Here is a 22107-nt window from a genome sequence, read left to right as displayed (position 1 = left end):
TGCTCTTATATACACTATAAGGTACTCTGAACATGACAAGAAGAATATTTACGAAAAAAATAGTTAAAATGTGGACTTTGAGGCTCTTTCCGGAAATTTGCATTTTTCGCCCCAAACAGATTGTTTGAACTATTTTTTTCGTGAAGAGTCTTCTTGTTATGTTCAGAGTACCTTTTGGTGTCTATAAAAACATTTGTATCAATTGAGATGGCTTCTTATATGCGATATTTTCGATCCGCCATTTATATAGCAGCCATTTGCATTTACTACACTAGGCTCCTGCGCTATTTGCTGGTCCGATTTTGCCAAACAAACTGTTGGAGTACCTGGCATATTCACAACTGAACACGATGGCATGATTATTTGGTTCCATCAATGCAATTCACACGAGTTCTATGTCTTCTCCAGAACTATACATTTTTCTCATATTTTACTGTATTTTACACGCAGCTCCACAAATTACATATCAACAGAAAGACTGACAGTTAGCCAGGGTATATACCAACAATTAATGAAATTAGTTCTGTTCAATTGCAGCACAGTAATGCGTTTTAGGCTTGCAAAATATCACTGTTTAAAGCCATTACATGAACCTTAACATGTCAATGATGTTGTTACAGCCATTAGGGGTTACATGTCCGTACAGTTCATGTTCAGTTCGAATTGATTTCCCCCCATCAACCTACACCAAGATCAACCGAAAACGATATTTCCTCCTAGCCCACATAAACATTCAGCTACATATGTATACATTACATGCTGACATATTGCCAGGTGCCCTAAATTCGCCAGGGACCTGTTTTTGTCATGTCTACAACTCCGTTTACATCTCGTAACCTACATGTACATGTATCACATGATTTCATAAAGAGTGTCGTCTGCCAAAGCCAGCCCTGCAGGTAAGGCGTTAGAATTGTACCTGCTGCCCCTATTGCATGATCGTAAACGGCGACTAAATTAAGGATCTTATCTTTCCTCTTCATCCTAACTAACTTTGTTCTTCATATCATCTCTCTTGACACCGCCTCACTTTTGGCCTTGAGTTGAGCGTTCGCCCCTGTGGGGAAGGCTCTGGGTTCTGTCCCCTGGCCGAGACACACCAAAGTCTATAAAAGTGGTAGTTTCTGCTCCTGCTTAGCGCTCAGCATACAGGGAGTGGGATGACTAATTCGCCCGTTGTCAGAATAATGTGACCAGGTGGGGTGTGTTGCTTGGTGTCTTTGTCGGCATGCTTCAGTGATATAGCACTATAAAAAGGGAAACAGTTCCATTATACAAGAAGACACAACATTAATATACCGCAGTCTCCCAAAACATGCACCTCGCACAACATACACGCAACACATGGCATACATGGGAGGCCGTCCTTGAACATAGCTGTTAATAGGACGTTAATTAATCAAATAAACAAATAATCGTCTCCCAAAGCAGATTAGGAAGATTTGTCTTGCTTAAAAGGCATTGTACGTATTTTATATACAAATGCATGTTGCTCAACATTTATTTGGAATGTTACCTCAATTATAAGAGTACTTTTCTTCCAAAAATTAATGACAAATAAGAAACACAAAACATAACAATTAATCTTAGTTCCGTTATCGAACAAGTTTTACCGAAAATGACCTTTACACGGACATTTGTATTCTCTGCCTATAAGTGTCACCACCATTACGAAAAAATGTGCCCTAAATTTTTGCGTCACATGACCAAAACAACGTTTTCTACCTCCTACCCAGAAGAGTTCCTTGTATCCCGGAATCCATGTATTATTTATCATACTGATCATCATAACCGAACAAAAATCAAGACAGCAATGCTAAAGAGCATTGGCATCAAAACATGGCCTTTATAACCCAATTATGACCTAGCTATGACGTTGCATTTGACCTTGAAGTATTTGATCATAGAAAACTAATGACCGTCGAAAATAAAACATGTTTAAATTTATAGGCCTACATAGCTGTGTTGTTTGGGCAAGATGACTAAACATGTACATGCATACACAAAAATGTTTCTGACAGCTCTTTCAATCTATTTCGTCCCCAGAATTTTGCTTCCAAGATTTTGGCATCTACATTTTGATTGACTAATTTGAAAGGTCACCAGTATACTTGACCCTAATGGGATGTTGTCAGATCCCTCATGAAACCAGAAACTTAAATATCTGACTACTTATCACCATGATGCACGGTTGTTCTTGTTAACATTGCTGTAATCTTAAGTCACAAATTATGAGACTTGAAATTTTCTGTTATCGGTATACGCTTTGACTGCACGTAATTCTTTTCAAATAAACATAGAAAAAAAACAATACAAAAATACGAAACTGGAGGCAACAGACACTTAGTCCTTTGATGTACATCAAAAAATTGTATAATATGGTACACTGTGGTTTACTGTGTGGCTTTGAAGTTGGACGTTGCTCTGTAGTCTTTAAAAGAAGGCTTGCAGGTTCAGATTTTTTCTTCTGAACTGTCTTCAGTTTTACTATGAGATAGTTCAGGAGTGGATATAAAGTCAGTGATCATAACCCCTGGAGTATCGTGGATGACTCTGTGCATGGCGCGGTCAGTCGTGATACATGAAACTTGATGCCAACGATGACACCACATATTTGATACATTGGTTGTTACCAAGCATTTTCCAGTTTAATATATTTTATTCTGTACTCAGGGATCAAAGGAGCAGGGCCAAAAAGGGTCAAAATGACTTAATTTTTCAAAAATTGTTTACATTGTAGGTTATAACCTCTGGATACACAATGGATTGTAAATGCAGAAGTGTTTTACAGGGCAGTAGCAACAAGATAATCTAACCCAGAAGTTTGAAAAGAAACAAGCAACCAACATGTCGAAAGGTACGCATCAAAAGAAATTTTCGAAAGTGTTGTGTACTGTTAACAAATATGCTTAGCGCGGCATTTAGGACGACGGCGGGAAACATAAAACGACCCGCGTTATGAAAATAAACGTTTTATTTATTCTAATTGAACAGTTCTGAAGGTGATGATAAGTATGCTAGTAAACGTATAGTTAATAACTTCTGCAACTCTACAAAATTATTGCTCTCGTTTTACATTCCTATTTTAAAAATTAAAAGCCGTTTCGGAGAGGTAGTGGCCCTTTAAAAGAAATATTCTTTAATGAAAATAAGACATATTTTTGTATTAGCTTATAACCAGTGCTTGTCAGGAAGGGATTGATAACATATATATACTATGCTGTAACTTATTGGATCAAGTATAGATTGAGGGATAGAGACTATTACAACCTTCCCAACATAAGAAATGTACCGGTCTGTACTGTGCTTGAAACAATTTTTTCCTTAGGAGTTACCTACTTGCATATATACACGGTCACTGATGGATACATGAAACAGATCGTATATTGTTCAATGGGGAAGCTACAAACAACTACACAGAAATCCTGTGGAGGGGCCTGACCTTAAACTTTTGAAAGGCATCATTACTCTTTGGTGAAGATCCACCTCGAGGATACAAATAATTAATTATCATAATAATCTCAGGAAACTCTAGCTTAAATAATCATTTAGTAGGATTGTAACTCTTGTGTGAATTAAAATCAAGTTTTAGATTTTAAAAAATGTGTATTCGCATCAAAAGTTTTGTGTGAAGATTAAAATTGTGTGTATATGAAAATCGTCCATGTCCATGAAGAGTAAAATATATAGAGGGGAAAAAAATCAACTCCACAACAAAATTTCACACGATTTTGCTGTGTCCTTCAGGGTTATAGCTATACTGTAAGCATCATAATATCAGATTAAGTTCAACTTCAACATTAGACTAGCGAGAAAACATCAGTGACACGTTTATTTACTGTAACTTATAACTGCTCAGAAGCCAGAACAGGAGAGTAAAAATGGGCAAAAGCATATATGTATTAATCATAGTGTTATTTTACTCTGTGTTTTTCAGTACCATCTAAAAAAATGGAGAGGCAGCGATCATTGACCATGTTTGAAGGTTACGAGCCCCCTCCCACACCTCCAGAAGGAATGAAAAAGAAAAGTAATGTGTCAAATCTTGTTTGATGTTTACTGTATTTTATTAATAATACTTTCTTACATCTTGTACATTTTACCAACAGCTGAAGGAAAAACTGTATTTGTTACTCGAACTTTCATAAATGCTAAATGGTGAAAATGAAATTTGGCGATGTCATGGCAGTGCTTCGAAATTAATATCGTCAGTAACAATGGTCATTACATGTACTGATGTCATCACATTGACTAGTGCATGTGAGCTGTCTTTTCCCTACCCCATTAGGATCTTTCACTACCTTGAGGGTAGGACAGAGAAACCTGAGACTATACCCAAAGAAGCCTCGAGTTAGACTGTCAGGAATCTCTTCCTACGGTTGAAATTTCTCTTTCCTACTCTCTAAGAAGGGAATGATTCTTTTTCTGCCCCTCTTATTTCTGAAAAAGCATTAAAAACTACAAAAAAACCAAATCAGTTTTTTTCCTTTGTTTAAAACTTTGTTAAACTCGTTGCACTGTGATAACAAGAATCAAAATCATTTTGAAAAATTTAAAGTCAAAGAAATATAACATACATATATTTCATCAAAACCTTTTCATTGGGTAAACATCACCAAAATATGTGAAGGTAGATTAACTTCCGACTGTGATGATCATTAGGTCAAAGTTCAGCATGCGTGTGAAGTGCAATCTCGAGGTCAAAGGTGATATAAAATGTCCAATTGGACTGCACAGGTGACATATGTTAGGACTTCTGGGTAATCAGGAGAATATGTTCTGTGTGTGCAGGCTGTCTTGCCCTCATTGGAAATGCAAATAATCTGTTCGATTGGGAAGAAGAGTTCAACCTTGGGATAGCCTTGTCAGAAACAGAATGCTAAACTAAATGCAGTAAATCTTGTAGAAAATGTTATTGAGGAATTTGTTTTAAGCAACTTTACTAGGTATATGTGGATATATAGATAAAATGGACATATTATGAGCAGTACTTCATATAAATACATGTTATTACTTTTATTAGTTCCTAAGCGTCATCAGAGACGATCTTCATTGACAAAGTTTGAAGCACCACCAGCACCACCTGCACCACCGCCACCACCACCACCACAAGGTGAGATATTATCATGTTTGTGTTTGGTTTATGACATTACATTGATGATCAGATGGTGGTTAATTAAAGATACTCAACCACCAACATAATTATGGCATTATTCCTCTATCAAAAACAGCAACAGAGTACTTTTCTTCAGTTGTAAAAGTTAATTTACTTTACACCATTACCACCATGGGCATTGAAAAGTTTTAGCTTCTTATTTTACGTCAAGAATAAAATATAAAAAATAATAATTGCATCCCGAAAAAATCCCATGGCACTATATGTCCTATATGGAATGAAGTACTGATTGCACATGCACCAAAATCAAAATGAATTATTTTGTATTATTTTTTGTGGTAATGAGACATATATATACACAATAAAACACTAATTACTGTTCAAATGATGAGAGTCATTTATGCTCTGTCGGCGGTGGAGCATCTTTAAAGCCTAATCACCTTTTACCTTAGTGGTTTGATCCCAGTACTATAGCTGATCGGCATACAAACATGAAAAGGTCAAACATCATTTATTTGTCCGATGCTGTATGTTTTCTCCAGGTCTCTAGTTTCCTTCCACTCAACTCTCTTACTACAAAAAGAGTTCTAGAAGTTGTACAATGTACATTGTACTTACTTGGGATATACATATAATTAAAAGGTGATTTACATAAGCTGGATGACTTGTTTTCTGTCATCAGTATATTGTATGTCGTTATGATTAATTGGTCCTGATTAACTCATTTAACTGACATTGTTTTTCAGGCCATTAACTGCATTGTAAAGCTAAAAAAAAAAAAAAAGTTGATAAGTACCAGATAGTTCATGCAATGTTTTCTTCATTATCTTTCAGCACAAATGGAACGAATGGCCTCTTTGACTTCCTTTTTGTCCAATGACCCTGCAGAGGAAGGTAATAAAATAGTTTGTTATATCATTTATAGAGGATCTTACATGAGTGCATGGCTATGTGATATGAAATTCATCAAAAGAGTTCAATAATTTGATCTGCCATGAACCTTTATTTTGATAAATTTCATATCATGTAGTAATAAGATTCTGTTTATCACATAACCTAGCTAAGTTTTCGTCGACTGAGACAATCATGCTACATCATATATAGAATATGACATCAAAACTACATGTGAAGTCATAATATTGATATTACACGTGTATCTTACGATATTTGTGACATGGCCGTATGACATATGGATGGATGAGCCAGTTATGATAGTTGAAGTCTGTTACCGCTATTTCTCAGAAACATTTTCATGTGTAGGTTCCTGTAGGACTCTAGTCATGTATAATGCATTTTGGGACCGATCCATCAACAAGATAGCACACAGGCAGCCATCTTGGATTCTGATATTTGAAATTGAAAAACAGAGAAAACATACGATTTCAATTTTTAGACACAGATCATTCTTTGGTGGCGCCAGTCCCTGTGGGGACTCTTGTTGATGAGTGTGATTTACCAGGAATTGAACTCTATAGATCATCATATACACACCTGTAAACTTATTTGTATTTCTGTATTCAATTTTTCTCGTATTTTGATGACAATTAGAATATAAACCACAATGAAAAAAGTTCAATATAGCGTTAAAACTGTTAATGGTGAAATTAAATTGTCTTAAAAAAAGTCATTGGACAAGAAAATGTGAAATAGAATCAGCATGTTATTTAAAAGTAGGTTAGCAATAGACTAATAGCCATCAGCTTTTTAAGTGACTGTATATATATAAACACTATGTCCATGTTAGCTTCACTAACCAATTCTTAAATACAATAAATTAAATTTTTTATTTTCAGACCAAATGTCAAGAGAGTTCTCCATGAGCAGCTTTGGTTCTAACAGCGCTGTTCCTCTACAAACAACCAATGTTTCTAAACTTCGTGACTATATTGATTGGACAAATCCTAATGAAAAAGCGAAGCCTAAAGTGACAGTTGCTGATCTCTTGGCTTCAAAACAGAAACTTCGTCAGACTAAACCGAGGCAGCCAGGTATGGTTCCATGCATCATTCATTTTGATTCATAGTTATTAAAGCTGTGTATCTTAAGGTGGCGATTTGATTCATATCACGATACCGGTCTGACACGATATGTTAAAATAAATATACAGTAAAACACGTTTATAAAAAACATGCTTACAATGAATTCATGCTTATATAGAAGTAACTTTAATTCCCCATTTATAAAAAACACGCTTACAGTGAATCTATGCTGATATAGAAGTAATTTTAATTCCCCATTTATAAAAAACACGCTTACAAAGAATTCATGCTTATATAGAAGTAATTCTCATTTACTGTCAATGTTCCTATAATATTCATGTATCTATAATATGTCTACAACAAACTATGTTTATAATGCAGTGATTTTTGTGGTCCCTAGAGATTCATTGTAACCATATTTTACTGTACATATCGCGATATAAGAGCAACTGATTACTAGTCTGATAATCATAAATTGTAGGCTTCATCATCTTATTTGTCCGCATTCATTACGAAAAACATGTTCTGTCTTTTTTCTCAAAAACAGCTATTGCGTTGAAATGATTTGAATTACAAATAAGTCCAACATGCACTTTAAAAACCACTGTACCAACCACATGTTATAAATTCGTCCTCCTATTCCAATATTTGGGACCCAAAGAAATTAATTATTTACAGATGCTCCACCGCTGAAAAATGGTATTTTTTTACTATCTAAAACAGGAGCAGACGATTTTGTATTTTTCTTCAGTTACAAAAGTTACTTATTTTATACCATTACCACCATTGGAAAGTTTGAGCTTCTAATTTTACTTAAAGTTAAAAATATGAAAAAACAATTAATTGCATCCCGAAAAAATTCCGTGGCACTATATCTTATATAGAATGAAGTAATGAGTGCGTATGCACCAAAGGCGAAATGAATTATTTTATGTTATTTTTTGTATTAATTAGGCATATACATGTATATGCACGATTAAACACAAATTATTGTTCAAATGATGAATATCATTTATGCTCTGTCGGCGGTGGAGCATCTTTAAGGAATGATTTTTATTTTTTGTTGTAAAATATTTTTTTACAAATTTGTTTTTTATAAACTACATTTGCTGGGCAGATGTTTTAAATAAATGTGCGTCATGTTTAAATATATGTTCAACAAATGCAGTTTACACACCAGTAAACAACAAAAAATAAAAATTATTTCTTACATTTACATCCCAACCAACTATTTCTTTTAAATTTAAAGTTCTGATAAAAAAACCATAAAACTATTCAACGTTATACAATTGATGTAACAGCCAGTCAATTGATTTATTCACGAACAGCTGGCTCCAATTTGGCGGGAAATGTTGTCAAGTTCAGAAAGTACACCAAATATAGTTCCACAATATCACTTTTTCATTCCATTGAAGCAATATTTCTCAATATTTTATTTTCTGAAATATAATTTCAGATATTCATTACATTCAAATTGTTTATTTAAAGAATTGAAAATACTGAAACAATATAGGCCAAAATCTGATGTGCAATAACACTACTTGCGGAAGTCAGTGTTCCAGTGCATGTATTCATGCACGACAACTGATTTCCCAGTTGGGAAGGTTATGTAACAAAGAAAAAATGGAATTTTAAATATTTATAAATGAATGCAATATTAAATGTTTTTTATTTTATTTTTTTTTTCACTTTTCAGTTCACTTAGACAGAACAAATTTGTTTGACAAATTCAAAATAGAAGATCATCTCTGCATGTACCTGGTTATTGTGAGTATAAAATGTATTGAATAGATTTGTATAACTTACAGTAAAGTTATATAAATGACGAATATGAAGAATACCTAAACAATATGGTTACATATATACATACCTATTATCTACAATATGTTGTGTTATTCCATTCTTAGGCCATTGTTAAAATGTCTCCAAAAACATTTCTCTTAATTTGACATGCTTTTATTGTCAGTGGTATAGACATAGGTTACTTGACTTTGAAATTAATTTTTTGTTTTTGTATCTTTTAAAAATGATTCCCTCATTGTGTGTAACATCAATATTAAACTAGGATTCAGACCCTGTTTGCCTCATTCTGTCATTGTAATTGATGTAAAATCATTAAAACCAGTGCATCATGTTTCCAATACTCATTGTACGTTGTATTTTAGGATCATATAGAAGGTAAGATCACAGAATGGGCCCAGATCCAATCCATCAATCTGGCTGGTGTGGAACAGCTCACGGACATGTTCTTCTTAGCGCTGAAATTCCACAATGTCAAGCTTCCCGGACTGCACTCTTTAACATTGACAGGTAAAGTTTATGTCAATAAGTCTGGCAATAAGTCCTTTTCTGGTTATATACCAATAAGCTATTGCATCATGCATAGTGATAAACCCGGCCCATATCTGGTTCTGTAACAATGCTTGCCTGACAAAAAGCTCATACATGGTGATTACCCCATATCTGGTAATAAGCATAGGTTTTACATAGTAATAAACATATGTCTACATGGTAATAAGCATAAGTTTGATAAGAAATTTGTGATTGATGATAAGTATGGTTATATTAACTAGTCCATGATAATAAGCCACAGTGCAAGGTTATATAAGCAAGTCCATGTATATAATTATGATGGTAATATTTACTGTCATGAATAAATTACACACTCATACATCGCCTCAATCTCCATATTATAAATGTATTGATTTACAACCATTTTAGATTTGGATCCTGTTATCTAACTTACAATTTCATTTCGCATTATGCGTGAGTGGTAAGAATTTGCGAACATCAATTGCGACAAAAAGGCTCTTAGCACAGCTTGGAAAGTATAGAACCTTATGAGTCTTATATAGGTTACAAGATTAAATCACCATGAAAAGGTTGTTAGATATGTAAACACGAAATCTAGTCTCCAAGAAAGCTTGTTTACAGTATAGCATTATTATTGCAGATTTACTACTGTATTTCACCACAAATAAGACCCCTCATGCAAATAAGGTCCCCCATCTTTTTTGATAAATTTCCAGAATTAGGAGGTGAAAAATTTCCAGAATTAAGGGAGGGGGGAATGTCTAAAAATAAGAACCCCCTCCCCCAACCTATTTTTCCATTTACTAGAGGATGGACTTGAGCAATGGAGCAATTATAAATGTCACCAATATGATTGTGTACATGATTAATTTTTGTTTGTTTTATCGACATAGAAAAGTTACATAGTAAACAGGTGTTTGTGTGTTTGTTATTTCCATCATTTAATTCAAATTGATTCATGAGTGATCTATTTTAATTATCAAGAACTACGAATTATAGACACATTTGAATTGTCATAAGATTTGATGGAATTTTAATTATACGTCTTTTTTATTATTCTGAATGCTAGAACATCTTGCTATTACCCGTCTGACGACTGTTACAACAATGACAAGTCATTCAAAAATCCAAGATGGCGACCTTATAGATCGATGTTATTAGACAGGTTGTCTGCAAATAAGACCCCCCACAAATTTTGACATTTATTCTTCTCTGGATGGGGGTCCTATTTTCAGTGAAATATGGTATATGTGTACAAACAAAAATACTGTACACAGTCAATGGATACAATCATGTAAAGTTTTTGCTTTTCTTTAATTTTGTCATCAGGTTGTAACCACATAACTGATAATGGAATCAAGTGGCTGGCCAAGATGCCAGAAGTAAATCTGGATGAGGTAAGTCCTGAGTTTAGTATTCAAAGACTCATTTATTTAAATAAAAGCTCATTTCAATCTGATATCTAAATTCTTTTTTGTTCTGTTTGTATTAAATATATTATTTTCCATCTGAAAAGTAATTTGATTTATTTACAAAGTAGTCAAAAAAAGAATTTACATTTAACTTGATAGAAAAGATGAACTCTACTGAAAAAGTAATTTATTCTCCTGAGAGAAAATCCAATAGGCTTTCTATATCTAAGTTGTGATTAATGTATAGCATAAGATGTCTATGGGTACTTTCTCTCATGGTTTGGAGTTCTCATAGTAAATTATTGGTAAACGATTCATGGCTGGCCTATGGGACAGTCAAAACTGTTATGAAAATTCATTGTACTTATCCAGCATTTGCATACAACAGAGTTATCTGCCCTTGCAGGTAGGTATTGATAGTAATGTCATGTGTTTGCGAGCGTAACATATACTTTTTGGAGAAAACAACTTGAATTACACTCACAAACTACTGGTGTAACAATCGATGCCTACCCATAAGGGAGCTAACTCTGTAATTTGAAAAGACATAATATTTATGGTTCAACAGCAACGATGAAAACAACGAAAGTTTCTACATAACATCAAGTTATACATGTTTGTTGTGGTTTTATGTCCTATCGACAGCAAGGGTCATTTAAGGACATGCCAGGTTTGAAGGTGGAGGAAAGTCAGTGTACCGGGAGAAAAACCACTGGCCAGCAGTCAGTACCTGGCAACTGCCCCGCATGGGATTCAAACTCGCAACCCAGAAGTGGAGGGCTTGTGGTTATTTGTCGGGACATCTTAACCACTCGGCCACTGCGGCCCCTAGCTTTAAGTTATACAACAATGTCAAACATAAAACATATATATCTTAAAATCAGTTAATTATTTCTTACCTTTCTTTCCAGATAAACTTAAGAGCCTGTAGAAAGCTGACCCATAGAAGTATATACCAACTGTTCAACAGGAGTAGGCCGTCAAACTTTATAGATCTGACGGCTACGTCATGTGGCTTCTTCCCGAGCCAGCTACCAGGTAAAGTCAAATCCAGAGAGCGGAAATTTGGGAATCAACATTCAACATTCCAGAAAAAGAATGTATAAGAACTTTGATATATCTGTCATATGGTCAATTATGTATTCTAAAAAAATAATAATGTGCATTGTTTACATGTTGAATTTATAATCCATAATGAAATATTTCCTACATTTGTAATTGATGTCATTCTGGTAGTTATTGATTGTAAACCAACTCAATTTAACGGTGAATTTATTTTACATTTTCATGTTTCAATTTCATGGTAATTTTATAGCTGGTAATTGCCCAAATTCAAATTAAAAGCTGTAATTGTAGTTGGAGTTGACATTTTTTGTGGGGATTTATCTTCATGTTGTGGCTTTCTAATTGCCAGCAAAATATGAAAAATTTATTAAACCTCATGCAAAAACAAGATGGTTTTAAATTACTTTATTCGAAGTAGGAACATTAGCTTATAACAGTATTGTGGAAATAGGAAGCACATTGTTACAGTAGGTTTTAGATTGGTCTCTTACACAACTATCGTTATTTATTGGTGTTGATTGAATAGTACAAAGTCAACACATATATTAACATATAAAGTATATCACCATAAATTCCATTTACAGCCAAGTACCTGAACCAAGTGAACCTAAAGGGATGTCCTCTCATATCACCGCCCTATGATGAGTACCATAAGAGATCGGCCAACTCCATTGTCGGTAGGTCATTAATAAAATCTATACAGTATCGTGTAGACATGTAACCCTTGCCAACATACCTATGATTGAATAAGAATGATACTAATGATAACATTTAGGTAGGGTTCCATATGGTAATCAACCCAATAAGCGCCAAAGGCATTTAAAAGATTGAACAAAATGAAAAGGTACTTTATAAGACGACATTGTTGCAAACTTATACAGTTTTGATAGTTTTGGTCTTTTGCCTTGGCAATTGAATATTAAAGCCACAAAAAGGGCAGGGGCTCTTATAGGGAGGCTTGTAGGGTCAAATATGGTATTTAGACATTCATCGACCAGAAGTTTACAATTTGATATGGTTACATAATCTGTTGTTATGGATATGGGCAATCATTTTAGGAGTGATACACAAGAGGCAAAAATGTACTTGCATAATTATAAGCTATTTTTCTTTGTTGTAAAAAAAGTTAAGCTCCTAATTAAAGATAAACCACTGATCTACATTCACCTTATTACCTGGTACTGTAAACCAACTTTTTATGCCGCTATCAAAGTTGTATTTCTTGTAATTTTCACCATCACAAACTCTCATAAAACATACAGTATGTGAATATAGATGCTTATATATGATGGTTCAGATCCATGAAAGCACCAATATGCTATTGACATAGTGATAAATGTCGCATGAAATATCAAAAGTTTTGAAAGAACCGCCACAGTCAACGTCATGTTTCAAACTTTCGGGTAATATCGGAAAACCCAGTTGCATCACATGACCGACATCAGCAATACTAGGAGTGTCACAGTTAACCAAAAATACGGTTAACCGAAAAATTCAACTGTACGGTTCGGTTCGGTACGATAATTCTTAGTTTCGGTTCGGTTCATTAAAAAAATAACTGTCCTATAATACCTGTAATTTACGTGTACAAACTGTATTGCAGATTATTTCATTGAAAATACGGCGAAGTTGTTTGTCAAAATCACGAGAATTACACCTGTTGACCGACATATATGTGTAACACGTGTACAAGTTCAGTCATTCAGAAGATTGTTTTTTGCTGTCTGTGGACATTTTTTTGCACATACATAATATCTAAATGATACATTTCACTTACTGTTTGATATTTTATAATTGATGATTTTCTTATTATATTTTTTTCAATAACATTAATCCCGCAGAATATCGACAGCTAAATCAAGCTGCCATTGTGTTGCCGATTGTAAACAATCACGTTTCTGTCGGCCAATATTCCGTAAATTAAACCATTTTACGATTAAACATGCACCTGGTACGTAATAATGTTTATCTCTATTATAATTCCAATGCATAATACTTTTTAAAAACACTTTTTCTGAGATAATACCGATGTATTGATTTGCAGTAAAACTTACAATTTTCACATGTCAATCATCACGTAATAATGCGTCATGAAGGATACAAGAAAAGTTTTAGTGACAAAATAATGTATCATAAAGGATACGAGGACATATATCTCTCTGTGACTGATTATTATTATAAATGTGTCAATAGTACTGAAAGAGTTAAAAAGATAAGAAAATGTTCACTTATGTTTTTTAAAGATGTTCCACTGCTGAGAGATCATAAATGATACTCAATATTTGAACAAAAATTGGTATTTAATCGTGTTATATGTCTAATTAAGACACAAAATGATATAAAATAATTAATGAATTTCTTTGCTGCATGCACTTTTAGAACTTCAATCTATATAGGATATAGTGCTGTGGATTATTTATCAGGACGCAATTAATTATATGTTTTTAATTAGAAGTGAAATTTTGATAAAGAAAAAAAAAACATTTGTTTAAGTGATATACCATCTTTAAATCTACAGCAAAACTTGTTTTTGATAGAAAATAGACTTAAAAAGTGTTCAATTAAGATTTGCCTGAACCGAAGTGAAAAAACCGAAAACCGATCAAAAAAAGTTGAAACCGAACCGAGCTGAAAAAACATGAACCGTGACATCCCTAAGCAATACCCGTATAGATTGGAGCCTCCGAAACCATATCACATGGTCAGTATCAACAATGCCCGTACAGATCGGAATAGATTGGAACAGTTCAGATTCTTTCGAGCTATTTTAAACATGTACAGTTTTAAATCAATATTCAAATTCAGCTGTTTAATAACTTTACGAACACTTTTAATACTTTTTCTATGCCAAAAATACATCAAGTTATAGACCATACAACTTTAAATTTCACGATTTTCATTTCAAAACAAGTTTGCAAAGATTGAAGAACGCAGATTGAAAAATTTAATGGAATTTCCTATCAATAAAGTTGCTGTAGATGGATATTTTGAGGAGATAAACTTTTGTAAATTTACTTGGATCACAAAATTCGTGAATTCAAAGTAAATCACAAGCAAAAGAAAGTTGGTTGACAGTAATGTCGTCGTGGGCCTAAGAATTGTAGCCCAAGTGGGCTAGTGATAAATGTCCAGTAAAGGCTTATTCTTTTATCATTTAAAGGCCGCTAAACAGCCCCATTCCCCTTCTAGCTGCCCTATTTTTAATTTTCTAATTGATCATAAAATTACCAACAAGTTGTCTGGGAGCTGTGATTTTCAACATGAAAAAAGGCTATAAGATTGTCCGGAAATTCCAATTCCGTATTTTAGTCATGCCATTTCAAGGCTTTAGATCGTGTAGCACTTGAGTGCAAGTGTGCAAAATAATGAATTGATGAATTGAATAAAAAAACCTATACAAACTAGTTTACAACACAGACACATTGTTTCTTATCTAGAAACAACTGAACGATCATCTGGAGTTTTGCACATTAGCGACAATCTGTATCACATCTGTCACTTCATTTATCATTGTATTACTGGCTATTTATTTGAAATAGTAAGTAAATAAAACAGCTATGACTTTGAGTCATGTAAATAATGATATTACTTTAAGAATTTGCAAGCAAAATTTCCCTACAATCTTTAATGTAATGGAAAGTGCTAGATTTCATTTCAGTGAGAAAATGAGGTGAAGTCAGGAAATTTTCCCTCAAACTACGAAATTCTAAATCCAGCTGCCAGGTGCACCGTTTGAAAAATAGTGGAATCAGCCTTGCCAGACACCTTTTAAACCATTAAATCGTTTTATCCCACAGCTTGAGGGCTAGTGTTTGTATGTAATATATAACTCAAACCATGACAGCCCCACAGTTACACAGGCAAATTACCTATAATGTTTTTACCTGCAAATGAAATCATTTTCACTTGAAGAATTCATATTTTAAGCTCAAATTCAGGTCAGAATTTTTATCGTGTGTTTTGGCTTTAATTTCTATTTCAGATAAAACACTTCACCCATTCAATACTTACAAACTGCTGGTCCTACACGATATAGACGATTCTCCCAAAACTGGACTTTTCACCAAACAGCCTCTGGACACTGACCACTTGTTGAGTGTGAGGAGAGACTGGACACTGGACACTGCTGAACCAAAAATGACCTACAATGTGTATGAATTTGCTTTAGGAAAGGTAAACTCATGCTCACTTAAAAGAGGTTTTAGTTGGATGGTTAATCTGTTTCATGAAAACCTCGGATCATAGCAAGTGTGTCGTCAGAACAGAGTGGACAAGATGACCCATTGTCATTGTGCTTTATCAATCATCTCAAACCATGCCCCTTGAACAGTATGCAAACTTTTCACATTTCAAGCAGTTTCTCCAATATTGACCAACTGTTGAGTGGGTTCAAATCCAAGAATTGGCCAACATAGCAGCCATTCTGAAAAACACATTCTCATTCTTATCTGATTTCTTTGATGCAACTGAACTGGAATTTAGTAGGAATTTAAGTAAAATGTATATATAGCCCCAAAAGTGGTAATACACATGTTATATTTATTTAATATTTAATGTATACATGTAATTCTCCTTGAAATTTTTGGATATTTTTTTCATATCTTGATGTTTTACTAATTTCTAACCCAAACTTTTGAATTGAAAAATCTTGAAATCCAATGGACAGGCTTTAATGTGAATTCATTTTGTAATAAATAATACATACTTCAGATAATTAATTATACCTGCTGCTTTAGAATTTTTTTATTGTCTTTATTTGCCACATTTGTCCTTTAGGGTTGTGAGAACTGGGTACTGAGTAATGGTGGAATTGTTGTACTGCCGTTCTCAAATTCTGACGATAGCACAGCAAAGAAAATTGCATCACAGATTGTGTCTATCGTTGGTCAGGTGAGTCAAACTTTATCAGAATTGAAAACTTCCACAACCAAAGAATCTTTGAAGGAGCCTTGACTGCTCAACTTTATATGATATTCTGTATACGCTTTCTGTTGTTCAATCATTTTGACTTAACATCTTTAATTGTCAATGAAATGAAAATAATACGCTTTATGTCAGAAAAGCATCATAACAAGCAAAGGTCATGTGCTAATGTAAAAACGCAAAATTAAATGTTTTCACATGTCAATGAAAAAATCAAACTGTAACAGTTTTGTAGACGCAAGTGACTGACTATATTTGATATTTGAAGTACTTATTAAGCCCTTAACTATCACACATTCATATGTACGTTTAATGAAATAATCTTTAAAATCATTTCAGTATCCAGAGAATGTGTTTATATTAGCCGACCAATCTCCCGCCAGTGAAGACTCACAGGTAGCCATGCTGGACAAAGTAAAGAAAGCCCTGAAAGTTTTCATCTCCTATACATCTAATTCAAGGACATTTAAAAGGTGGGATAGGCTTAAATGTTCATCTTCTAGGCCATATCACAGGGACTTATCAATTGTAAAAGCTGGGACTGCCCTGTTTATCTATTTCACATTAAATTGATGTACCAATGTATATATTCCATTATTCTCATTCATTTATCTATGATCACTTTGAATGTGAGGTAAAACATTTTGACTCAGTTTAGAAGCATCGAGTCAATAATCCTTTATGAACTTCATTATTTAAAAAACGTTGTGAAAATGCATTATATTGTTGAGTGCTAAAATAGCACGTTATTTTAGATTATGAAGATGCATCATGTCCTATGTAAAAATATTAAGCTGTATGTTTTGGTAACAAGTGTGTTATTTGGGATTTTGAAATTCATTACTGGAGGCCTTCTATAATAATGATGTTTTGGATTTAAATTTTCAGCCAGGAAGATAAGTGGGTTCTGACAGAACACAACTTTAATGACCAGATACAAATGGGTCTGAACGAAGTACTTCTCGAGTCACTTAACCAAGTGATGACATACCAAACTCTCCTCTGTACAGTTAACCTGGTAGGTATAGATATACCACAGTACTTCTAGAGTCACTGAACCAAGTGATGACATACCAAACTCTCCTCTGTACAGTTAACCTGGTAGGTATAGATATACCACAGTACTTCTAGGGTCACTGAACCAAGTGATGACATACCAAACTCTCCCCTGTACAGTTAACTTTGTAGGTATAGATATACGACAGTACTTCTAGGGTCACTGAACCAAGTGATGACATACCAAACTCTCCTCTGTACAGTTAACCTGGTAGGTATAGATATACCACAGTACTTCTAGGGTCACTGAACCAAGTGATGACATACCAAACTCTCCTCTGTACAGTTAACCTGGTAGGTATAGATATACCACAGTACTTCTAGGGTCACTGAACCAAGTGATGACATATACCAACCCCTCCTCTGTACAGTTAACCTGGTAGGTATAGATATACCACAGTACTTCTAGTCTAGGGTCACTGAACCAAGTGATGACATACCAAACTCTCCTCTGTACAGTTAACCTGGTAGGTATAGATATACCACAGTACTTCTAGTCTAGGTCACTGAACCAAGTGATGGTACATACCAAACTCTCCTCTGTACAGTTAACCTGGTAGGTATAGATATATACCACAGTACTTCTAGGGTCACTGAACCAAGTGATGACATACCAAACTCTCCTCTGTACAGTTAACCTGGTAGGTATAGATATACCACAGTACTTCTAGGGTCACTGAACCAAGTGATGACATACCAAACTCTCCTCTGTACAGTTAACCTGGTAGGTATAGATATACCACAGTACTTCTAGGGTCACTGAACCAAGTGATGACATACCAAACTCTCCTCTGTACAGTTAACCTTGTAGGTATAGATATACCACAGTACTTCTAGGGTCACTGAACCAAGTGATGACATACCAAACTCTCCTCTGTACAGTTAACCTGGTAGGTATAGATATACCACAGTACTTCTAGGGTCACTGAACCAAGTGATGACATACCAAACTCTCCTCTGTACAGTTAACCTGGTAGGTATAGATATATACCACAGTACTTCTAGGGTCACTGAACCAAGTGATGACATACCAAACTCTCCTCTGTACAGTTAACCTGGTAGGTATAGATATACCACAGTACTTCTAGGGTCACTGAACCAAGTGATGACATACCAAACTCTCCTCTGTACAGTTAACCTGGTAGGTATAGATATACCACAGTACTTCTAGGGTCACTGAACCAAGTGATGACATACCAAACTCTCCTCTGTACAGTTAACCTGGTAGGTATAGATATACCACAGTACTTCTAGGGTCACTGAACCAAGTGATGACATACCAAACTCTCCTCTGTACAGTTTACCTTGTAGGTATAGATATACCACAGTACTTCTAGGGTCACTGAACCAAGTGATGACATACCAAACTCTCCTCTGTACAGTTTACCTTGTAGGTATAGATATACCACAGTACTTCTAGGGTCACTGAACCAAGTGATGACATACCAAACTCTCCTCTGTACAGTTTAACCTGGTAGGTATAGATATACCACAGTACTTCTAGGGTCACTGAACCAAGTGATGACATACCAAACTCTCCTCTGTACAGTTAACCTGGTAGGGTATAGATATACCACAGTACTTCTAGGGTCACTGAACCAAGTGATGACATACCAAACTCTCCTCTGTACAGTTAACCTGGTAGGTATAGATATACCACAGTACTTCTAGTAGTCACTGAACCAAGTGATGACATACCAAACTCTCCTCTGTACAGTTAACCTGGTAGGTATAGATATACCACAGTACTTCTAGTTCACTGAACCAAGTGATGACATACCAAACTCTCCTCTGTACAGTTAACCTGGTAGGTATAGATATACCACAGTACTTCTAGGGTCACTGAACCAAGTGATGACATACCAAACTCTCCTCTGTACAGTTAACCTGGTAGGTATAGATATACCACAGTACTTCTAGGGTCACTGAACCAAGTGATGACATACCAAACTCTCCTCTGTACAGTTAACCTGGTAGGTATAGATATACCACAGTACTTCTAGGGTCACTGAACCAAGTGATGACATAACCAAACTCTCCTCTGTACAGTTAACCTGGTAGGTATAGATATACCACAGTACTTCTAGGGTCACTGAACCAAGTGATGACATACCAAACTCTCCTCTGTACAGTTAACCTGGTAGGTATAGATATACCACAGTACTTCTAGGGTCACTGAACCAAGTGATGACATACCAAACTCTCCTCTGTACAGTTAACCTGGTAGGTATAGATATACGACAGTACTTCTAGGGTCACTGAACCAAGTGATGACATACCAAACTCTCCTCTGTACAGTTAACCTGGTAGGTATAGATATACCACAGTACTTCTAGGGTCACTGAACCAAGTGATGACATACCAAACTCTCCTCTGTACAGTTAACCTGGTAGGTATAGATATACCACAGTACTTCTAGGTCACTGAACCAAGTGATGACATACCAAACTCTCCTCTGTACAGTTAACCTGGTAGGTATAGATATACCACAGTACTTCTAGAGTCACTGAACCAAGTGATGACATACCAAACTCTCCTCTGTACAGTTAACCTGGTAGGTATAGATATACCACAGTACTTCTAGGGTCACTGAACCAAGTGATGACATACCAAACTCTCCTCTGTACAGTTAACCTGGTAGGTATAGATATACCACAGTACTTCTAGAGTCACTGAACCAAGTGATGACATACCAAACTCTCCTCTGTACAGTTACCTGTAGGTATAGATATACCAGTGGTGATAGATATACCACAGTACTTCTAGGTCACTGAACCAAGTGATGACATACCAAACTCTCCTCTGTACAGTTAACCTGGTAGGTATAGATATACCACAGTACTTCTAGGGTCACTGAACCAAGTGATGACATACCAAACTCTCCTCTGTACAGTTAACCTGGTAGGTATAGATATACCACAGTACTTCTAGGGTCACTGAACCAAGTGATGACATACCAAACTCTCCTCTGTACAGTTAACCTGGTAGGTATAGATATACCACAGTACTTCTAGGGTCACTGAACCAAGTGATGACATACCAAACTCTCCTCTGTACAGTTAACCTGGTAGGTATAGATATACCACAGTACTTCTAGGGTCACTGAACCAAGTGATGACATACCAAACTCTCCTCTGTACAGTTAACCTGGTAGGTATAGATATACCACAGTACTTCTAGGGTCACTGAACCAAGTGATGACATACCAAACTCTCCTCTGTACAGTTAACCTGGTAGGTATAGATATACCACAGTACTTCTAGGGTCACTGAACCAAGTGATGACATACCAAACTCTCCTCTGTACAGTTAACCTGGTAGGTATAGATATACCACAGTACTTCTAGGGTCACTGAACCAAGTGATGACATACCAAACTCTCCTCTGTACAGTTAACCTGGTAGGTATAGATATACCACAGTACTTCTAGGGTCACTGAACCAAGTGATGACATACCAAACTCTCCTCTGTACAGTTAACCTGGTAGGTATAGATATACCACAGTACTTCTAGGGTCACTGAACCAAGTGATGACATACCAAACTCTCCTCTGTACAGTTAACCTGGTAGGTATAGATATACCACAGTACTTCTAGGGTCACTGAACCAAGTGATGACATACCAAACTCTCCTCTGTACAGTTAACCTGGTAGGTATAGATATACCACAGTACTTCTAGGGTCACTGAACCAAGTGATGACATACCAAACTCTCCTCTGTACAGTTTACCTTGTAGGTATAGATATACCACAGTACTTCTAGAGTCACTGAACCAAGTGATGACATACCAAACTCTCCTCTGTACAGTTTACCTGGTAGGTATAGATATACCACAGTACTTCTAGAGTCACTGAACCAAGTGATGACATACCAAACTCTCCTCTGTACAGTTAACCTGGTAGGTATAGATATACCACAGTACTTCTAGGGTCACTGAACCAAGTGATGACATACCAAACTCTCCTCTGTACAGTTAACCTGGTAGGTATAGATATACCACAGTACTTCTAGTCTAGGGTCACTGAACCAAGTGATGACATACCAAACTCTCCTCTGTACAGTTAACCTGGAGGTACATGTATAGATATACCACAGTACTTCTAGGGTCACTGAACCAAGTGATGACATACCAAACTCTCCTCTGTACAGTTAACCTGGTAGGTATAGATATACCACAGTAATTCTAGAGTCACTGAACCAAGTGATGACATACCAAACTCTCCTCTGTACAGTTAACCTGGTAG

At 35.4% G+C, this 22107-nt stretch overlaps 1 protein-coding gene across 1 annotated transcript in view; it reads left to right on the top strand.

The window, feature by feature from the left end:
- The window catches only part of LOC138332546 (uncharacterized), a 56351-nt gene that overhangs the window by 687 nt on the left and 33557 nt on the right, over positions 1-22107 (top strand). The window contains exons 2-15 of the mRNA XM_069280551.1: positions 2741-2857; positions 3938-4030; positions 5024-5113; positions 5951-6010; positions 6910-7104; positions 8792-8862; positions 9261-9405; positions 10738-10805; positions 11732-11858; positions 12470-12562; positions 15868-16058; positions 16662-16775; positions 17148-17281; positions 17697-17826. Coding sequence (XP_069136652.1) covers positions 2848-2857; positions 3938-4030; positions 5024-5113; positions 5951-6010; positions 6910-7104; positions 8792-8862; positions 9261-9405; positions 10738-10805; positions 11732-11858; positions 12470-12562; positions 15868-16058; positions 16662-16775; positions 17148-17281; positions 17697-17826 — 1521 coding nt within the window. The 5' untranslated portion in view covers positions 2741-2847. The remainder of the gene's footprint in view (positions 1-2740; positions 2858-3937; positions 4031-5023; positions 5114-5950; positions 6011-6909; positions 7105-8791; positions 8863-9260; positions 9406-10737; positions 10806-11731; positions 11859-12469; positions 12563-15867; positions 16059-16661; positions 16776-17147; positions 17282-17696; positions 17827-22107) is intronic.

The sequence above is a fragment of the Argopecten irradians genome, chromosome 10 (genome assembly GCF_041381155.1).
Source record: "Argopecten irradians isolate NY chromosome 10, Ai_NY, whole genome shotgun sequence".
Lineage (NCBI taxonomy): Eukaryota > Metazoa > Mollusca > Bivalvia > Pectinida > Pectinidae > Argopecten > Argopecten irradians.
This window is presented reverse-complemented; position numbering and strand designations above follow the sequence as displayed.